The 18,138-nt window shown below is 39.9% G+C and overlaps 1 protein-coding gene across 1 annotated transcript in view; it reads left to right on the top strand.

The window, feature by feature from the left end:
* LOC308254340 (cytochrome P450 3A12-like) overlaps positions 1–12,226 on the top strand; it is a 38,270-nt gene extending 26,044 nt beyond the window's left edge. The window contains exons 10-13 of the mRNA XM_080680317.1: positions 2,819–2,979; positions 6,020–6,246; positions 8,811–8,973; positions 11,335–12,226. Coding sequence (XP_080536443.1) covers positions 2,819–2,979; positions 6,020–6,246; positions 8,811–8,973; positions 11,335–11,430 — 647 coding nt within the window. The 3' untranslated portion in view covers positions 11,431–12,226. The remainder of the gene's footprint in view (positions 1–2,818; positions 2,980–6,019; positions 6,247–8,810; positions 8,974–11,334) is intronic.
* Positions 12,227–18,138: the final 5,912 nt, after the last annotated feature.

Genomic DNA, 18,138 nt, shown 5'->3' with positions numbered 1-18,138 from the left:
CACACTCCCCACTGGGAATCGAGCCCACAACTCGGGCATGTGTCCTTGACTGGAATCAAACCTGGGACCCTTTAGTCCTCAGGCCGACGCTCTTTCCACTGAGCCAAACCAGCTAGAACTTGACTGTATTTTTTTATATTGTCCTTTACATCCACATGATGATTTTGTAACTACCAATTTGTACCTCTTAGTCCCTTTACCTTTTTCATCCAGTCTCCCTACCCCACTCCCTCTGGCAACCATCAGTCTTTTATTTGTATCTATGAGTCTGTTTCTATTTTGTTTGTTCATTTATTTTGGCCTTTAGATTCAACCTATAAGTAAAATTATATGGTAATTGTCTTTCTGTGTCTGATTTATTTCACTCAACATAATACCCTCTAGTCCATTCATAATGTTGCAAATTATAAGATTTTATTCTTTTTTAATGGCTAATAATCCATTTGATGGGCACTTGGGCTGCTTCCAAATCTTGGCTATCGTAAATGACATTACAATGAACATAGGGGTGCATATAGTCTTTCAAATTAATGTTTTGGGATTCTTTGGATAAATTCCCAGAAGTGGAATCGTGGGGTCATAAGGCAGTTCCATTTTTAATTTTTTGAGGACCCTCCACAGTGGTTGCACAAATCTGCATTCCCACCAATAGTGCAAGAGGGTTTCCTTTTCTCCACATCCTTGCCACCACTTGTTTGTTGATTTATTGATGTTAGCCATTCTGACAGGTGTGAGCTGATATCTCATTGTGATTTTAATTTACATTTCTCTGACAATTAGTGATGTTGAGCATCTTTTCATATGTCTATTGGTCATCTGTATGTCCTCTTTGGAGAAGTGTCTATGCAGATCCCCTGCCCACTTTTTAATTGGATTATTGGGGGGATGGGGTTGGTTTGAGTTGTATAAGTTCTTTATAAATTTGGAGTATTAATCCCTCATGGAATGCATCATTTGTGAATATTGTCTCCCATTCAGTAGGTTGTCTTTTTGTTTTGTTGATGGTTTCCTTTGCTGTGTAAACTTTTTAGCTTGATGTAGTCCCATTTATTTATAGTTTCCCTTGCCCACGCAGATATGTCAGGGGGAAAAAATTGCTAAGAAAAATGTCAGAGATTTTACTGCCTATGTTTTCTTCTAGGGTTTTTATGGTTCAAGTCTTACATTTAAGTCTTTAATTTATTTTGAGTGTATTCTTGTATACGGTGTAAAAAGATAGTCTAGGCCAGTGGTCGGCAAACTGTGGCTCGCGAGCCGCGGTTTGCCATTCTGTTGACTAATGAGTTTGCGACCACTGGTCTAGGCCCTGACCAGTATGGCTCAGTTGGTTGGATCATCCTCCCGTACACTGAAAGGTTGTGGGTTCAATCCCAGTAGGGCTCATGTCTGGGCAGCAGGTCTGATCCCCAGTCACAGCCCACTCTCAGGGCACATATGGAAGCAGGGGGAACTGATGGATGCTTTTCATCGCTATTGCTCTCTCTCTCTCTCTCTCTCTTTCTCTCTCTCTCTCTTTTTGTCAATAAGCATGTCCTCAGATGAGGATTTTAAAAAAGATGGTCTAGTAGTTTCATTTTTTTATTTTTTTGCTCATATCTGTCCAATTTTCCAAACATTTATTGAATAGACTATTTTTACTTCCTTGTATGTTCTTGTCTCCTTTGTCATATTAATTGACCATATAGGTCTGGGTTCCCTATTCTGTTCCATTGATCTATATCTGTTTTTATGCCAATATTATGCTGTTTTGATTATTATAGTCCTGTAATATAGTTTGATATTAGGTAGTGTGACACCTCCAACTTTGTTCTTTCCCAAGATTGTTTAGCTATTTGAGGTCTTCTGTGGTTTCATATAAATTTGCGGGTTTTTTGTTCTACTTCTGCAAATCATCACATCTCTTGACAGTTGATACTGTGATTCGATAGTTTTCGTATGGGATTTAAGATTCTGCATTTCTAATAACTTTCCAGATACTGCTAATGATGCTGGTCTATGGACAATACTTAGAGTAACCATATTTTATGTGTAGCCCAGTATCATTCTCTTAAGTTTCTGCAAACATTTTTGAATGAAAGATCCTTTAATTTTCCCCTGCATAAGCCTTAGTGCAAAGTCTCTTTAAAATTATCAAGGGCCCTGGATGGTTTGGCTCAGTGGAAAGAGTGTCAGCTTATAGAATGGGGGGGGGGGGGGGGGAGGAAGGGGGTCTCAGGTCAAAGGCGTGTGCCTGGATTGCGGGCTCCATCCCCAGTGGGTGGCATGCAGGAGGCAGTGGATTGGTGATTCCCTCATCATTAATGTTTCTATCTCTCTCTCCCTCTCCCTTCCTCTCTGAAATCAACAAATATATATATATATATATTTTTTAAATGATATTTAAAAAAAATTATCAGGTATATTTTGTCTAGAATAATTTAAATTTTTCCTGGGGAGACATCTATCCCATATTACTTGTAGCTAAAAACTACTTTCAGGATTCTCCAAGCTACATACTGATAACACTGTGCATGTAACACAAAACGCTATGTCTTAAAATTACACAGCTATGTTGTGGAGACAGTGACATAACCAGAAGCAGATGGTGAAGAATAGAATAGACCTGGGGGTGGGGGGGGTGGGGAACAAATTAAGACATTTTTGCCTTTTCCTTGCTCTATTACATACACATCAGAGTGCAAAACACTCCCAATTTAAGCTGAATTGTTTTTTCAATTTTTCCTATAAGGGTTTGGGAGTTTCATTTGGATTTCTCATAATCTAAATTGTGATGTTGTACATTGACCTGCTTTATAAAATATCTTTCTTCTCCTTTTAGCTCTGACTGATCTGGAGCTTGTTGCCCAATCTATTATCTTTCTTTTTGCCGGCTATGAGACCACTAGCAGTTCTCTTTCTTTCCTTATGTATTTGCTGGCCACTCACCCCGATGTGCAGCAGAAATTGCACAAGGAGATTGATGCAACATTGCCCAATAAGGTGAGTGGGTGGTACTTGGAGAATGAGGGAGAACGTAAAGCCTAATCAAGAATGCCTCCTCACCACTTCCTAGGAGAATTTTTACAAACAATGTAAGCATCAATTATTTTATTTGTGCTATTTAGGAAGTATGTAAAAAGACAAAAACAAACAAAGAATATAGGTAATTTTTGTTATTAGAGATATATAAGATCTTTGAAAAAAGTGTTGGTCCTGTTGTGTCAGTTATCTGTTATCACAATAATGTCAAATGAAAAAAAATTTTTAAACCTCAGTGGCAATTAACAATAGGAATTTATTGCTCAAGTGTCTAGGTAATTATCTGTGTTGGTATTGACTGGACTTGGCTTTAGTCTGGCTCTTGGCTGATCTAGGCTGTCCTTGGCTAAGCGGCTGGGTGAATCAGCTTCACACATGCTTCACATATCTCCCATACTCCAGACAACTAGCCTGGGTATGTTCTTCTCAGGCAATGGCAGAGGCAAAGAGCAATAAGCCCAATCATATGGGCACCTTTCAGAACTCTGCTTGCATCACACTTAGCCAACATTCCATTGATTCATAGCATGCACCAAGGCCAACCCCAGCATCATAATAGGAGGGCACAAAGTTGGATGACTAAGAGCATGGACACAGGAAGGTGTGGAAAACTAGCACTATTCCTGGAGTCTACCACCTTGGGTAAACTTTGCAATCTAGGAGAAGCCTGGTATACACAAAAGAACATAGTGTAGGAAATAGAAGACATGAGTTTGAGTCCAGACTGTGGTTTTGGATAGGTCTTAAGACCTCTCTGTGTCATAGGTCCTTCAAATATAAAATAAAGATACATTTTAGGGTCCAACTAAATTAAAGATTACTTTTCTTCTCTGTGTAAGCCTATATAGGAGATCATGTTATTTCAGTAAGATGGAAAGGTCACTAAGAAACAGACTAGCTAAAGAATTATGTCCTCCCCTATTGTTAGAGTTACAATGACAACAACACTAACAGCTAACATATACTTCTCACTATATTTGTCTGTTCTAAATGCCTTATATTTATAAACAAATTGAATTTTTTTTAAAAAAAGTATGTATTAAAAATAGAAACAGACTCATATATACTGTAGAGAACCGACTATCAGAGCGGAATGGGGCTTAGGAGGCTAGGTGAAGAGGTTAAACAAAAAAAAACTAATTGACACAGCCCTAGCCACTTTGGCTCAGTGGATAGAGCTTCGACCCTCAGACTAAAGGATTCTGGGTTTGATTCCTGTCAAGGGCATGTACCTTGGTTGCAGGCTGGATCCATGGCCATGATGTGGAAGCAACCAATCCATGTGTCTCTCTCACACTGATGTTTCTCTCTGTGTGTCTTTCCCCCTCCCTTCCACTCTCTCTAAAAATCAATGGAAAAATATCCTCGGGTGAGGATTAACAAAAAATAAGACTCATAGACACAGACAACAGCATGATGATTACCAGAGGAGAATAGGCTGTGGGCAGAAGTAGAAGAGAGTATGGGAGAGGGCGGGATAAATGGTGATGGAAGGAGACTTGACTTGGGGTGGTGATCACACAATACAATATACAGATGGAGTATTATAGTATTGTAAACTGAAACCTATATAATTTTATTAAACAATGTCACCCCAATAAGTTCAATTTTAAAAAATGATATTTTGGTCAGAATAGGCTAAATTTGCCACAACTACAGATTAGCCCTCTATTCTCAGTGGATTTACATAGCAAAGGATTATTTCCAACTCACATGAACATGTCCAACATGGATTGTTAATGAAGGATGGGAGTGGGAGTTTGTGCTCCACAGTTACTTGGAAATATAAGCTAAAAAGGACCCATTTTCTTGTAGCTGCACTTTCTGGAGCACAAGGCCTTCATGTTGGTTGGGGAATAAAGAACTAGAGTGTTGCTCAGGGGATTTTCAAATGTTTTGGCTCTGAACTGACATATGTCATCTCAGCTCGGAGCCCATCCTCAAAGCTGGTTTCCCCTAGCTTTCAGTGAGCTGGGAGATGTGGAGACTACATGGATATTAGGTGAGAGGTGATAGGGTTGCCATACAACCCTATTAAGTGTCAACTCTAAATATCTCCATGTAACATATCAGAAAACTGAGATACCAAAAGGTGAAATAATTTTCCTACACTAGTCATATAGCTAGTGGTGAAGAAGCCACTAGCCAAGCCCTTAACCTCTACAATATTGCCTCTTCAATATAACACCAAGTGGTGACCACATACTGTATTGCCCACACTGTTTTCAGATACCTGACAACCTGGAACTCTTTGTGGTATGAAGAGACTGGCCTCTGGGGCTGGAGAGGCTTGTATGAGATCTTCACAGCTTACAGTCAAACCCTGAAGCAACAACTAGACTGTTCCAGCAAGGCAGCATGAGGCTGAGTGGGGTTCCACCTCTTTATAACTTTTTCTAGAATGAAATTGTGTGCCCTACTACCTAGCATCCAGTCACACCCTTCTTTTGCTACACTTGGTTTCGAAAGGGACTTGTTCTCTCCCTGTCATTTATAGAGTTTCTATTCATATGGTGTTTCTCTCCAAATTATATATATAATCTAAAGGCTTAGTAAGCAGGATTTTTCAACTAAAAACTTGGTCAAGTTGGAATTTTGCTCTTTTACACATTCTCTTTCCTTGGTACAGAAGTGTGCCTCTCTTTTGAAAACAAATAGTGTCCTTAGCATATTTCAGTTAAGAATATGGGTCATAGTCTAGTACTCACATGAGTTAAAAAAAAAAAAATCACTACATGGTAAGGTGAGGGATTTCCAGTCCTGTTTAGGGTATTGTCCCCAACGTCCCCCATAGTCATAACTACTCCACACATCTCAATGGGCCATTAAGCAGGTCAAAGGACACGACGGATATTAAAATGTCTATAAATCCTAAGGTCCTTTACTCAAATAAGTTATTCTTTGAAGTTCCTAACATTTCTATAGAACTACATAGACTGAGTTGAAAGTTGATCTCAAATCTCAAATCTCAGTCTATCAAAATCTGTTTCTTTCTTCCCAGGCAACTCCTACCTATGATGCCCTGACACAGATGGAGTATCTTGACATGGTGATGAATGAATCCCTCAGATTATTCCCAATTGCTGGTAGACTTGAGAGGCTCTGTAAGAAGGATGTGGAAATCAATGGGGTGTTCATTCCCAAAGGGACAGTGGTGATGGTGCCAACCTTTGCTCTTCACCAAGACCCAACGTACTGGCCAGAGCCTGAGAAGTTCCGTCCTGAAAGGTACTGGACCCCTGAGAAAGGGCACCCACCCTCATCCAGGCTGGTTGGACATATTCTGATGTCTTTTAGTATAGATGATGAACGTGTGGTTGTACCAGTATTTATATGTACAATTTTCTGTTTTTACAAGTTTGTTTTTTCTTATTACAAGAGTAATCATTGTTTGTTGACAAAATTTTACAAACTTTAGACTAGATAAAAGAAAACTGTATCTATCCATAGTCCTAATACCTTAAGATAGGCCTCATTAGTAATGCAATATATGTCATTATTGACATTTTTCTAAGCATATATAGATTTTTAGAATTAAAATAGTAATATATTTTTTATTTTGAACTGCTTACTTTATTTACCAGTAAACTATAATCAGTGTCCTATTATATATAACCATCATATATAGTTATGCATACATATAAATGTTTATGCATATGTGACTATATGCTTATGCCATAAATTACTTAATCATTATCTGATTTTAGGAATGTAGGCTTTTTTACTTCTTTAAATTTTTTTGGGTTGTTCTCACTAGCTCTGAATTTACCACCAACATTCCCACATTCTGTTTTTTTCACATTGGTGGCCACACCTTTATCATTATTGGGAGAGTGCATTATGAGAACCTGAGAGGTCCTCATCCCTGATGATTTAAGCAGCCCCTTGACAGAGGTGATCACAAGTCACTGGTCTGTCTTTGTCTACAGTCCTATGTCAGCTTCCTCCTACTCTCAGTATTTGGCGACTGCCAAAGAAAAGTCACCTGCTCTCCAGACGCCTGAGACACTCCCCCTAAGATGGTCTTTAGCATGTTCTTCTGGAAATTCAGAGCCAAGGTTTAGCTTTGGGCATAGCTTGAACTCTAGAAAGAGCTGATGTTTCCCATTTATTGTATTGATGAGCAAAATTGGAATTAACTATTGAAGGCACCAGCTGGGATCTAGGCTTTCATTAGCCCTACTATAAGGTCCCTAATGGCAGGGACCTTCTCTCATTTGCCATGGTGTTCTTAGTTCTAGCTTATTGTCTACACATAGAATTTGGTGAAAGAAGAAGTTAGACATGACCAAATCCTCTGTTTTCTGGACCAAGGGACTTCTGTGTTTCCTCCAAGCTCAACTGTTTTCCCTCCCCCTGCCCCCATACCCTGTAGCTTCATAAACATGAAACCAGAGACCACTGACTGTACTGCCCTTTTGATCATTAAGTCATCCACAGAGAGTAACTGCTTACCATGTCAGGAAGTGGGCAAGGCAGTGAGAAATCCAAATGTTAAAAAATGCCTATTATGGAGAATTTGACATTTACACAAATATACAAAATCTTTTTCTAGAGATACGAGTCTACTTTTAATTCATCTATGTCTGCCCATCACATGTTTACAGCCATCAAACTATGTCTGCTGCCCCATTCACACACCATTACTACCATCCTCCTAATTCCCATATTATTTTAAGGCATACCATCTCTAAATATTCCAACGTTCAAGAACCTTTTAATGCCAAAACCGGTTTGGCTCAGTGGATAGAGCGTTGGCCTGCAGACTGAAGGGTCCCAGGTTCGATTCCGGTCAAGGGCATGTACCTTGGTTGCGGGCACATCCCCAGTAGGGGGTGTGCAGGAGGCAGCTGATCGATGTTTCTCTTTCATCAATGTTTCTAGCTCTCTGTCCCTCTCCTCTCTCTTCCTCTCTGTAAAAAATTAATAAAATATATTTTAAAAAATACATAACCACAATGCCATGATCACTTTCCCAAATCCACATTTTCCCTTAATATAATCAAATATTGAGGAATCAAATTTGAATAAAACATAAGTCTAACCTTCAAGGAATTTATAGCCTACTGGAACACAAAGACAAGGAAGTCACAGATTATACTAGAGTAGAAGAGAATCATATGCCCATTTGAGTCATCTGATTTAAGCTATTCAATGGGAGAGGGACAGAAGAGGTGAGAGGAAGGGAGGAGAGGAAAAGGGGGATGGGGGAGGAAGGAAAGGGAAGGGAAGGAAAAAAATAACAATTCAACTAAAGTCAGGCTCCACTTACAGTTCCATCTCTCAACTCAGCCTTTAAAACAATGGGTTTTTTTGGTTGAATAATTCCTTGAAAATCTAGTTCCACAGGAATCTGCAAATGTTAAACAGCATATGAGGACCTACTTTGAGAGAGATGATTCCTATTTCCTTCCTCCATGAGCATGTGACTAACATGAATTTGATGGAGGCAGGGACCTACTTTTTCTTCAATTAGTCTCATTTCCTACTTGCCTTTCAGAGTGTGAGCATCTCAATACTCTGAATGTAATTTAGTGTTTAAAGATAAATTTTCCTTTAAACAGCACTCATGTCATCTCTTCAATGATACTGTTAGCTTGTATAGGGTATGGGGAATGGAAAGGATCTGTAGCTTACCATTCTTACAGCAAAATAACTATAGCAGGATTTCACTGACTAGCCCAAAGGAGTATTCTGTATACTACTTGTAGAGGAGCCTAAGAACCCCAAACATGTAGCTCTTGTGGTGTTTATGTTTCATTAACTGTTTGCATCCACTGTTATATGACCAGGTTTAGTAAGGAGAACAAAGACAGAATAAATCCTTACATATACACACCCTTTGGAAGTGGACCCCGAAACTGCATTGGAATGAGGTTCGCTATCATGAACATGAAAATTGCTATCGTCAGAGTTCTGCAGAACTTCTCCTTCAAACCTTGCAAAGAAACACAGGTCAGAAACTTAACACGTTACCACTCTGCGTGAATGATGCTTGATTGAGAGTTTTTCTTAAACTGAGGTACATATGCATGCGTGTGCTCATTCGTTGTTTAATACTTTGTTCTGTTGGTCAGAGAATCTATCTAGAGTCACATATAACCTTTAAGATCCTGGTACCCTGGAGTGCTAAGCCTGTATTTTTATAACTATTCAACTATAAAGGCCATGTAGAGTCAATGTAGTTAGTGTGACATGATGATGTAGAGTCCTTTGAGAAAACTTTAAATTTGATTTCAAGTCCACTGGAAGGAAGGGAAAGTGCTGTGCACAGTCCTGAAGTACAATGATAACTGGGTCATGACTTTTGAACACTGCTCTTTTCCACCAGAATTTACAGAAGCTCTTGTGATAGGGTTCTCAACCCCTGGTTATACAACAAAATCAACAGGGATCTTTTATTTTTTTTTAATTTCTTTATTGATTAAGGTATTACATATGTGTCCTTATTCCCCCATTACCCCCCACCTCCCATTCATGCCCCCACCCCCCTGTTGTCTGTGTCCATTGATTAGGCTTACATGCATGCATATAAGTCCTTTGGTTGATCTCTCCCCCTTACCCCTACCCTCCCCTACCTTCCTCAACAGGGATCATTTAAAAATACTATGCCTAGGTCATCTCAGATTCTAAAATAATCCATCCTGTGTGGCTTTAAAAGCACCCCCTTTGGTTCTCATGTGCAGCCAAGGTTGATTAAAGCATTTCTGCCTGACGTAAGAATTCCTACAGTCCATGGCCATCCTGGCTATTTGAAACCTGCTTCTGGGAGCCAGGCTCAATCAAGTTGGGTTCTTTACACCCTAATATGAACTCTATGATGTTTTTCTCACTCTCTTCTCCATTCTGCTCTCATCTTTCAAGTCCTAGTTCACTCCCAAAGCCCTTTCGGGAGGCTTCCCATCTAGTCCAGAACCCATTTTTCCTCTGCCATGTTATTGCTACTGCAGGCTGGTATCATCACTATCCTACCTAACCGAAAACTTTATAATTAAACGATCCAGTTTGGTACTCTATGTTTTCTTTGTATCTAAGAATATCCTAAAGTCTAGCACCTAACTTTATTCCTTTCGTAAATTCCCAATGGTGCCTTGTGGTCATTCAGGAATGCTAAAAGAGTATTTTGCAGTTGATTTGGAGATCATGAATCCACATTTTAAATGATTTAATTTGAAATTTTTAACAAATAGCATTTGTAATGTACATTTTCTACGTGTGTTGGTCTGTGTACAGGGGAAATATATACATGCTGTTTGAAATTATAAAATAGGAAGGTTTTACATTAATAGAAGATCTGGAATCTCTCCTCTGGAGAACATAATAGTTGTCATTGAGTCATAGCAAGCAAGGCCCTATAATAAGGCTTATTTCTAGGACTTGTATATTTATTATGCAGATCCTTTCCTTAAGTAGGCTTTCTCAGAGAAGAGGAGGAGGATAGAGATGGTTTCCATCTTATCTGTGGCTTTAGGCAGCTGTGTAGCAGTCCTGTAAGTACATACAAAGGGGGTCTTAGCCTGAGAGGAAGTGGGCCTCTGGCATACCTGGGGTAAGAAAGACACTCCCTGAAAGCTCCCAGTCATCTCTGGCTTGTGCTTTTCACCCTCCATGACAATTTTCTTGCCCTTCAGTGAACTGAGACCTAAGATTACTGTGTTGGAGGCTCCCCAACACTGAGGAAGTGACTAGGTGGGAATAGAGCTAAAAAAAAATTAGTCAAAACACTATTTAGGTCAAAACGCTATTCAGAACTTCACTATTTATACTGGGAACCAGGAGATGTTAGAAAATAGGCTCAATGCTTGACAAATACCTTTTCCCATCGTGAAACTAGAAGGCTTCCACTGGGAGAAGTGACTGGACTCTTTAGAAGTGATGGATAATTCAAATAATTAAAATGGATAATATGTACTCAGGTTACCTTGTAAGTTCCAATATGCACAAAATGAATTCTGTATGGCTTTTCTAAATAGTTTTTCATAATGCCTAAGAATCTGGTTTAAATTCCCAAAATTCATTCATTTGCTTAAAATTCAAACCAAAAATAAGCACAAACCAATATGATTTTTTCTCTGGCCTGGTACAGAATAGATGCTGTAATTGATATTTTCTTGAATGAATGTACTGATGAATGCTTTCACTGACCAGTCTCAAGATAGCTTACTGAATAAGTATAAAGAAACAAAGATATATTATGCTAAAAGTAATTTCTATATATTGTAAAGCATTATTGTCCTCAATGTATCTTATCTGCTTTGCTTTTGGTGTTGACAGTGCTTCATTAACTGGTCCTCATATGCTGTTTAACATTTGCAGATTCCTGTGGAACTAGATTTTCAAGGAATTATTCAACCAAAAAAACCCATTGTTTTAAAGGCTGAGTTGAGAGATGGAACTGTAAGTGGAGCCTGACTTTCCCTAAGGACTTACACTTTGTTCTTCAAAGAAGTTGTATCCCCCGACGCCAGAGATCTCAGTGTAATTTGTGAATAAAAAAACAGAAATGAAGATGGGCTTACGGAGTCTGTACATTCACTTATCTTCTCAGTGTCTATACAGAGTATTACATATTGTGTAATATAAGAGAGGTGACTAAATAAGAAGACCCAGCTTATTGGGTTCTTATAATACTATCTCCATCTATTCCCACTTAATACCATCTACTTATTTAGTACTGATCATGAATACAAATTTATAATTTTATCAACAAACTTTAATGAAAACAAGAATCACTGTGGAAATGGCAATAGTGACATTTATATCATGTTTTATTTTGAATATCCTATATTGTATATTATATTGAGCAACTCAATAAACATTTCTTCATAATAGTATTATCTAATGCTTTCATGCACTGCCAGTGACTAAATGTTTTTAACTATCACAATCACTGGTTGGGTGAGACCTTTTCAGAATTCCAATTTGATATATTAAGATAGGTGAGAATAAATCCACTGTGATTCCCCCATTATTTAGAAAGTACATTCATAATGTAATTCCACCTTTTTTGGAGCACATATTTTTTATAAGACTCAGCTGAGGCACTTATTATTTTATTATTAGTTTTGATTTAATGTTTCATCTCATCTCCCCTGATAACTCTGGAAGACAGGAAACATGTTTTCTTATATTCTTTGTATGTCATCCTCAAGTCCCAACCCTCTTAACACAATGAACTTGGAATAAAAGATAGTTGATTGGTCAATTGATTGGGTAGAAAGGCTACAAACATTCGTCAGTTTCAGAAGTGCACAGGGTTCTTCCTTTTCCTTCTCTATCTCTCTCCTGCCGTTTACTTCCCCTCACTTTACTTCCTTCTTTTCCCTTTCCTTCCATTTCCTCCCCTTCCCTTTCCTTTTTTTTCCTTTCTGGATAATGTGGTGCTAAAGCCAAAAGGTTCAGCACAGCATTGTGTGCAGACACACATTGCAGGGGCAGGGGCAGGGGCAGAGAAGGGAGTCTTGTGGCTCTAACGAGGAGGCTGAGTAGGGTGGAAGGGTATCCACATGTAGGGAATCTTGGTATGGGTGTGGGAACCCAAACAAAGTGGGAAATGTGTCCATGCAGAGAGGTATCCTGGTGAAAGCATCCAGAGCCTAAACAGAGTGTGGAGAATCTGAGTAGGATGAAGAGAGTATCCATTAGTGCAAAGGAATGGAGCAAAGATTCATTATATCAAAGAGGATTGATCAAACAAATAAACATATTAAAGATAATGAAATTCATATTTCTCAGTGTTAGAGAAGAGAGTCACTGATTCAGAAGGAGAGAAAAACAGAATGAACCCTGTGGACTTAGGGTGTGCTTTTCTATATAGACTAGAAGCCCAGTGCACTAATTCATGCACCAGTGGGGTCCCTTGGCCTGGCCTGCGGAATCGGGCCGAAACCAGCTCTCTGAGGGGTCCCAGATTGCAAGAGGGTGCAGGCTAGGCCGAGGGACCCCACTGGTGCATGATCAGGGGCAGGGAGGGACACAGGGGGTTGGCCAGCCAGGGAGGGACCGTGGGAAGGCTCCAGGGCATGTCCGGCCCATCTCACTCAGTCCCGATCCGCTGGACCCCAGCAGCAAGCTAACCTACCAGTCAGAGCATCTGCCCCCTGGTGATCAGTGCACGTCATAGCAAGCGGTTGAGTGGCCTTAGCATATCATTAGCATACTAGAGGCCTGGTGCACAAAATTGTGCATGGGCGGGGGGGGCTGTCCCTCAGCCCAGCCTGCACCCTCTTCAATCTGGGACCCCTTGAGGGATGTTCGATTGCCCATTTAGGCCCGATCTCAGTCAGACATCCCTCTCACAATCCCTCTCACAATCCAGGACTGCTGACTCCCAACCACTCGCTTGCCTGCCTGCCTGATTGCCCCTAACCACTTCTGCCTGCCAGCCTGATCACCCCCTAACCACTCCCTTGCCAGCCTGATCAATGCCTAACTGCTCCACTGCCGGCCCGATTGCCCCTAACTACCCTCCTCTGCTGGCCCCGTCACCCCTAACTGCCCTCCCCTGCAGGCCTGATCACCCCCAACTACCCTCCCTTGCAGATCTGGTCCCCCCCAACTGCCCTCCCCTGCAGGCCTCATCTCCCCTAACTACCCTCCTCTGCTGGCCCCATCACCCCTAACTGCCCTCCCCTGCAGGCCTGATCGCCCACAACTGCCCTCCCCTGCCGGCCATCTTGTGGCAGCCTTCTTGTGTCCACATGGGAGCAGCCATCTTTGACCACATGGGGGCAGCCATCTTGTGTGTTGGAGTGATGGTCAATTTGCATATTACTCTTTTATTAGATAGGATTATGCTTTAATTGGTTGAATGGACACTTAGCATATTAGTCTTTTATTATATAGGATAAATAATAGATAAATAGCTATAAAGATAAATACATACAAAGAGATAGATAGATAGATAAATAGATAGATAGATAGATAGATAGATAGATAGATAGATAGATAATTTGTGTGTATGCTATGTATAGAAAACACACATTCTCTACTTCTCTCCATGGGCAGAGTTTAAAAACTTTATAGCAATGAGCACACCTTGTGCCCTGATCTTGGCTTATAAATACCATTTTCCACCTCAAGGGACCCAGGCTCCTTAGAGAAATGGCTTACTTGGGGTCAGGTTTGAGAAAGTCCAAGATGAGCCTGGAATATCTTGTTGTGCTAGAAAGCAAGAAAATGCTAGACACTGAGGGGGACATGCCAAAAGGACATAGATGCCAGACTGATGGGCTTTCAATGACCAAGCCAGGGACAATTTGAGCTTCATAATAAATATTGATGGTAAGAATAAATAATAAAGTAGGAAAGGATGAGTACATACAGACATAAATAAATGGATAAATTGCAACTGGATGAAGATATTTATAGTTTCAAATACCACAGCTCAAAATACCCATTAATTACAAAATGGAAAGTGTAGTTTCACAGTGGAACACACTGGTAGACATTCCCTTAATCAAGTGATCAGCGTGAGCATCATCAAGAATGAGATGAATTGATCATGCATCACCTGATATGACACAGTGAGAAGAACTCAGTATCACCTCTGTAATAGATTTCATACAGCTCCCCCCATTTCATGGATGTAAGTATGTTTGAGTCATAGTCTATATGTTTTCTCAATGAAGTGAAGTTTTCCCTTGTAGATAAGCTACTGCCTCTTCTGTGGCTAAAGTTCTATTAGAAAAGATTATCTCTGCCTGGGAATCTCCTCTCAAACTCCATAGTGATTGAGGATCACATTTTTTGCATATAAGATTTTTTTTGTCAATCTTCACCAAAGGATATTTGTTCCGTTGATTTTTAGAGAGAGTGGAAGGGGGAGAGAGAGATAGCAAGAGAGAAACATCAATTGGTTGCCTCCTGCACAGGGATCAAATGTGCAACACAGGTACATGCCCTTGAGTGCGAATCGAACCCCTGACTCTTTGGTGCACAGGCTGACTCTCTAACCACTGAACCATGTCAGCCAGGGCACACATTTGACTAGTCAGGTATTTCAACAAGTCTCTGCTATTTGCCTAATCTTACAACATTTTCATTGTGCTTACCATTCTCAGGTTTAGGGAAATGTACTAATGGCATTATTAGGGTTAAGTTGGCAAAATTTGTAGAGGTCCTCCAAATACCTTGGCCGTAAGCATTGCTGTTGGTCCTTTTAAATCCCCCTTTGGAGCTCATAAAATTTCACCTTTTAAGATAATTATGCCCCATTCAGTTGGCTCCTACTTCTTTCAGTCATAGTTAGTAAAGGGAGAGAAACTTCAATATTGTAAAAGCTTAATTGCTTCTATTGAAAATAACCAACTTTGGAGTGACTTCAGAGGAATAACTGGAGATAGGTGCTCCTGGTCTCTCCCATTGAAGTTTCAACAATTTTAACAGCTACAATTCAGCAAAGGATCCCCTGCTCAATGCACAAATACATCTGAGAGACCTGAGCATTGAAACATCTGAAGGTAGGCAAATGGGAGCAAACTGAGGATTTGGGAAGGAAGAAGAGCTGAGAGGATGCCAGAGATGCAGCTTGGCTCTCACAGAGTGGAGCTCACTGCAGAGGGGATGAATACAGACACAAATATCCTAAACAAAATACTAGCAAATCGAATACAATGATACATTTAAAATAATCACAATCAAGTGGAGTTTATTCCAGGGGCAGAGGGATGGCTCAAATATACAAATCAGTCAATGTAATATACCACATTGATAAAACAAAGGATAAAAATCATGTGATCTTATTACTAGATGCAGAAACATCCACTTATGATTAAAACACTCAATAATATAGGAATAGAAGGAAATTACCTCAACATAATAAAGGCTATCCTATATAATAAAAGGGAATATGCAAATAGACCAACAGCAGAACAACCGAACAACCAATCAAAGCGCAATATGCTAATGATATGCTAAGGCTCTCAACTGCTCGCTATGACGTGCACTGACCACCAGGGGGCAGATGCTCCAACCAGTAGGTTAGCTTGCTGCTGGGGTCCAGGCGATCAGGACTAAGCAAGATGGGCCAGACAGGCCCTGGAGGCCTCCCACCATCCCTCCTCGCCCGATTGTACACTGGTGGGGTCCCTCAACCTGGCCTGCACCCTCTTGCAATCCAGGACCCCTTGGGGGATGTTGGAGAGCCAATTTTAGCCTGATCCCACAGACCATTCCCCTTGGGAGGGTGCCAGACTCAGGGCTCATGGTTGGAGAGTGCTGCTGCAGCAGCGCAAGCCTCTCCTGATCGGGACTGATTAGGCAGGACTGATTGGGCAAGAGCCCAAGGCAGGCACAGTGGGGCCGAGATGAGCAGGAGTGGCAGGTAGGAGCTGCAGGTGGCGTTGGACTGCGGATTTCAGTCCGAGAGACCCCACCCATGCACGAATTTGTGCAGCGGGCCTCTAGTATAAGATAAACCCTCAGCCAATATCATACTCAATGGTGAAGAACTGAAAGCTTTTTTCTAAGATCAGGAACAAGACAAGGATGTCCACTCTTACCACTCTTATTCAACATAGTACTTGAAGTTCTAGCCAGAGCAATCATGCAAGAGAAAGATATAAAAGTCATCCAAACTGGGAAGGAAGAAGTAGGAGTGTCACTTTTTGCAGATGACATGATTCTGTATGTAGAAAACCCTAAAGGCTCCACAAAAACAAAACAAAACAAAAAAAAGCTATTAGAAACAATAAACAAATACAATTAAGTTGCAAGACACAAAATCAATGTACAAAAATCCACTGCATTCCTGAATACTAAGAATAAAATTTCAGGAAAAGAAATGAAAAAACAATTCCTTTTGAAATTACAACAAAAGAATAAAATACTTAGGAATAAACTTAACAAAGGATGTAAAGTACCTCATATACTACAAAGCATTATTAAGAGAGATTGAAAAAGACACAATGAAATAGAAAGATATTATGTGCTCATGGATTGGAGGAATCATATAGTTAAAAATATCCATATTACCCAAAGCAATATACAGATTTAATGCAGTCCCCATCAAAATCCCAATAACATTTTTAAAGAAATAGAACAAAAAAATCATCAGATTTGTATGGAACTACAAAAGATCCTGAATAGTCAAAGCAATATGAACAAAAAGAATGAAGCAAGAGATAACACACTCTCTGGCTTCAAACTATACTACAACACAACGATAATCTCATGGATACAGATAACAGGGGTTTGGGGCTGGGTGAGAAGGGAGAAGGGGTTACACAAAGGGAAAAAAGAAAGACTTATGGACACAGACAACAGTTTGGTGATTGCCAGAGAGAAGGGATGGTGGGAGAAGGTAGAAGAGGGTAATGGGGTTGGGGGGATGGGGGGTGGGGAGATAAATGGTGATGGAAGATTTGACTTGGGATGGTAAACACACAACACAGTATACAGATGATATATTGTAGAATTGTATACCTGAAACCTATATAATGTAATTAACCAATGTCACCCCAATACATTCAATTAAAAATAAATTTAATTAAGAAATTACCCCCCCCCCCAAAAAAAATAGCTTGGTATTGAAACAGACACACAGACCAGTGGAACAGAACTGAGAGTCCAGAAATAAACCCACATGTACATGGGCAAATAATTTTCAACAATGGAGCCAAAAACATACAATGAAGAAAAGAAAGCCTCTTCAACAAATGATGCTGGGAAACCTGGAAAGCCACACACAAAAAAATGAAACTAGACTACAGTTTGTTCCCATATACAAAAAATTAATTCACAGTGGATCAAAGACCTAAACATAAGACCTGCAACAATAAATTACATAGGAGAAAACATAGGTACTATACTTACAGACCTTGGTCTTGGAGAATATTATGAATTTAACCCCAAAGGAAATGAAAATAAAGGCAAAAGTATATGAATGGGTCTATATCAAACTAAAAGGCTTCTGCACAACAAAAGAAACTGCTAACAAAACAAAAAGACAACCAACTGAATGGGAAAAGATTTTTAATATGTATTCCTCACTAGAGAATATGTTTTGTGATTTTTAAAATTTATTTTTTCCATCACCATTTATCCTCTCTATGCCCTCTTCTACCTCCACCCTCCTTCCCCCCAGTACTGTTGTCCATGTCCACAATCACCATTCTGTTG

The sequence above is a fragment of the Plecotus auritus genome (genome assembly GCF_963455305.1).
Source record: "Plecotus auritus genome assembly, chromosome: 7".
Lineage (NCBI taxonomy): Eukaryota > Metazoa > Chordata > Mammalia > Chiroptera > Vespertilionidae > Plecotus > Plecotus auritus.
The sequence above is the reverse complement of the archived record's forward strand: the minus strand, read 5'-3'. Positions and strand labels throughout refer to the sequence as shown.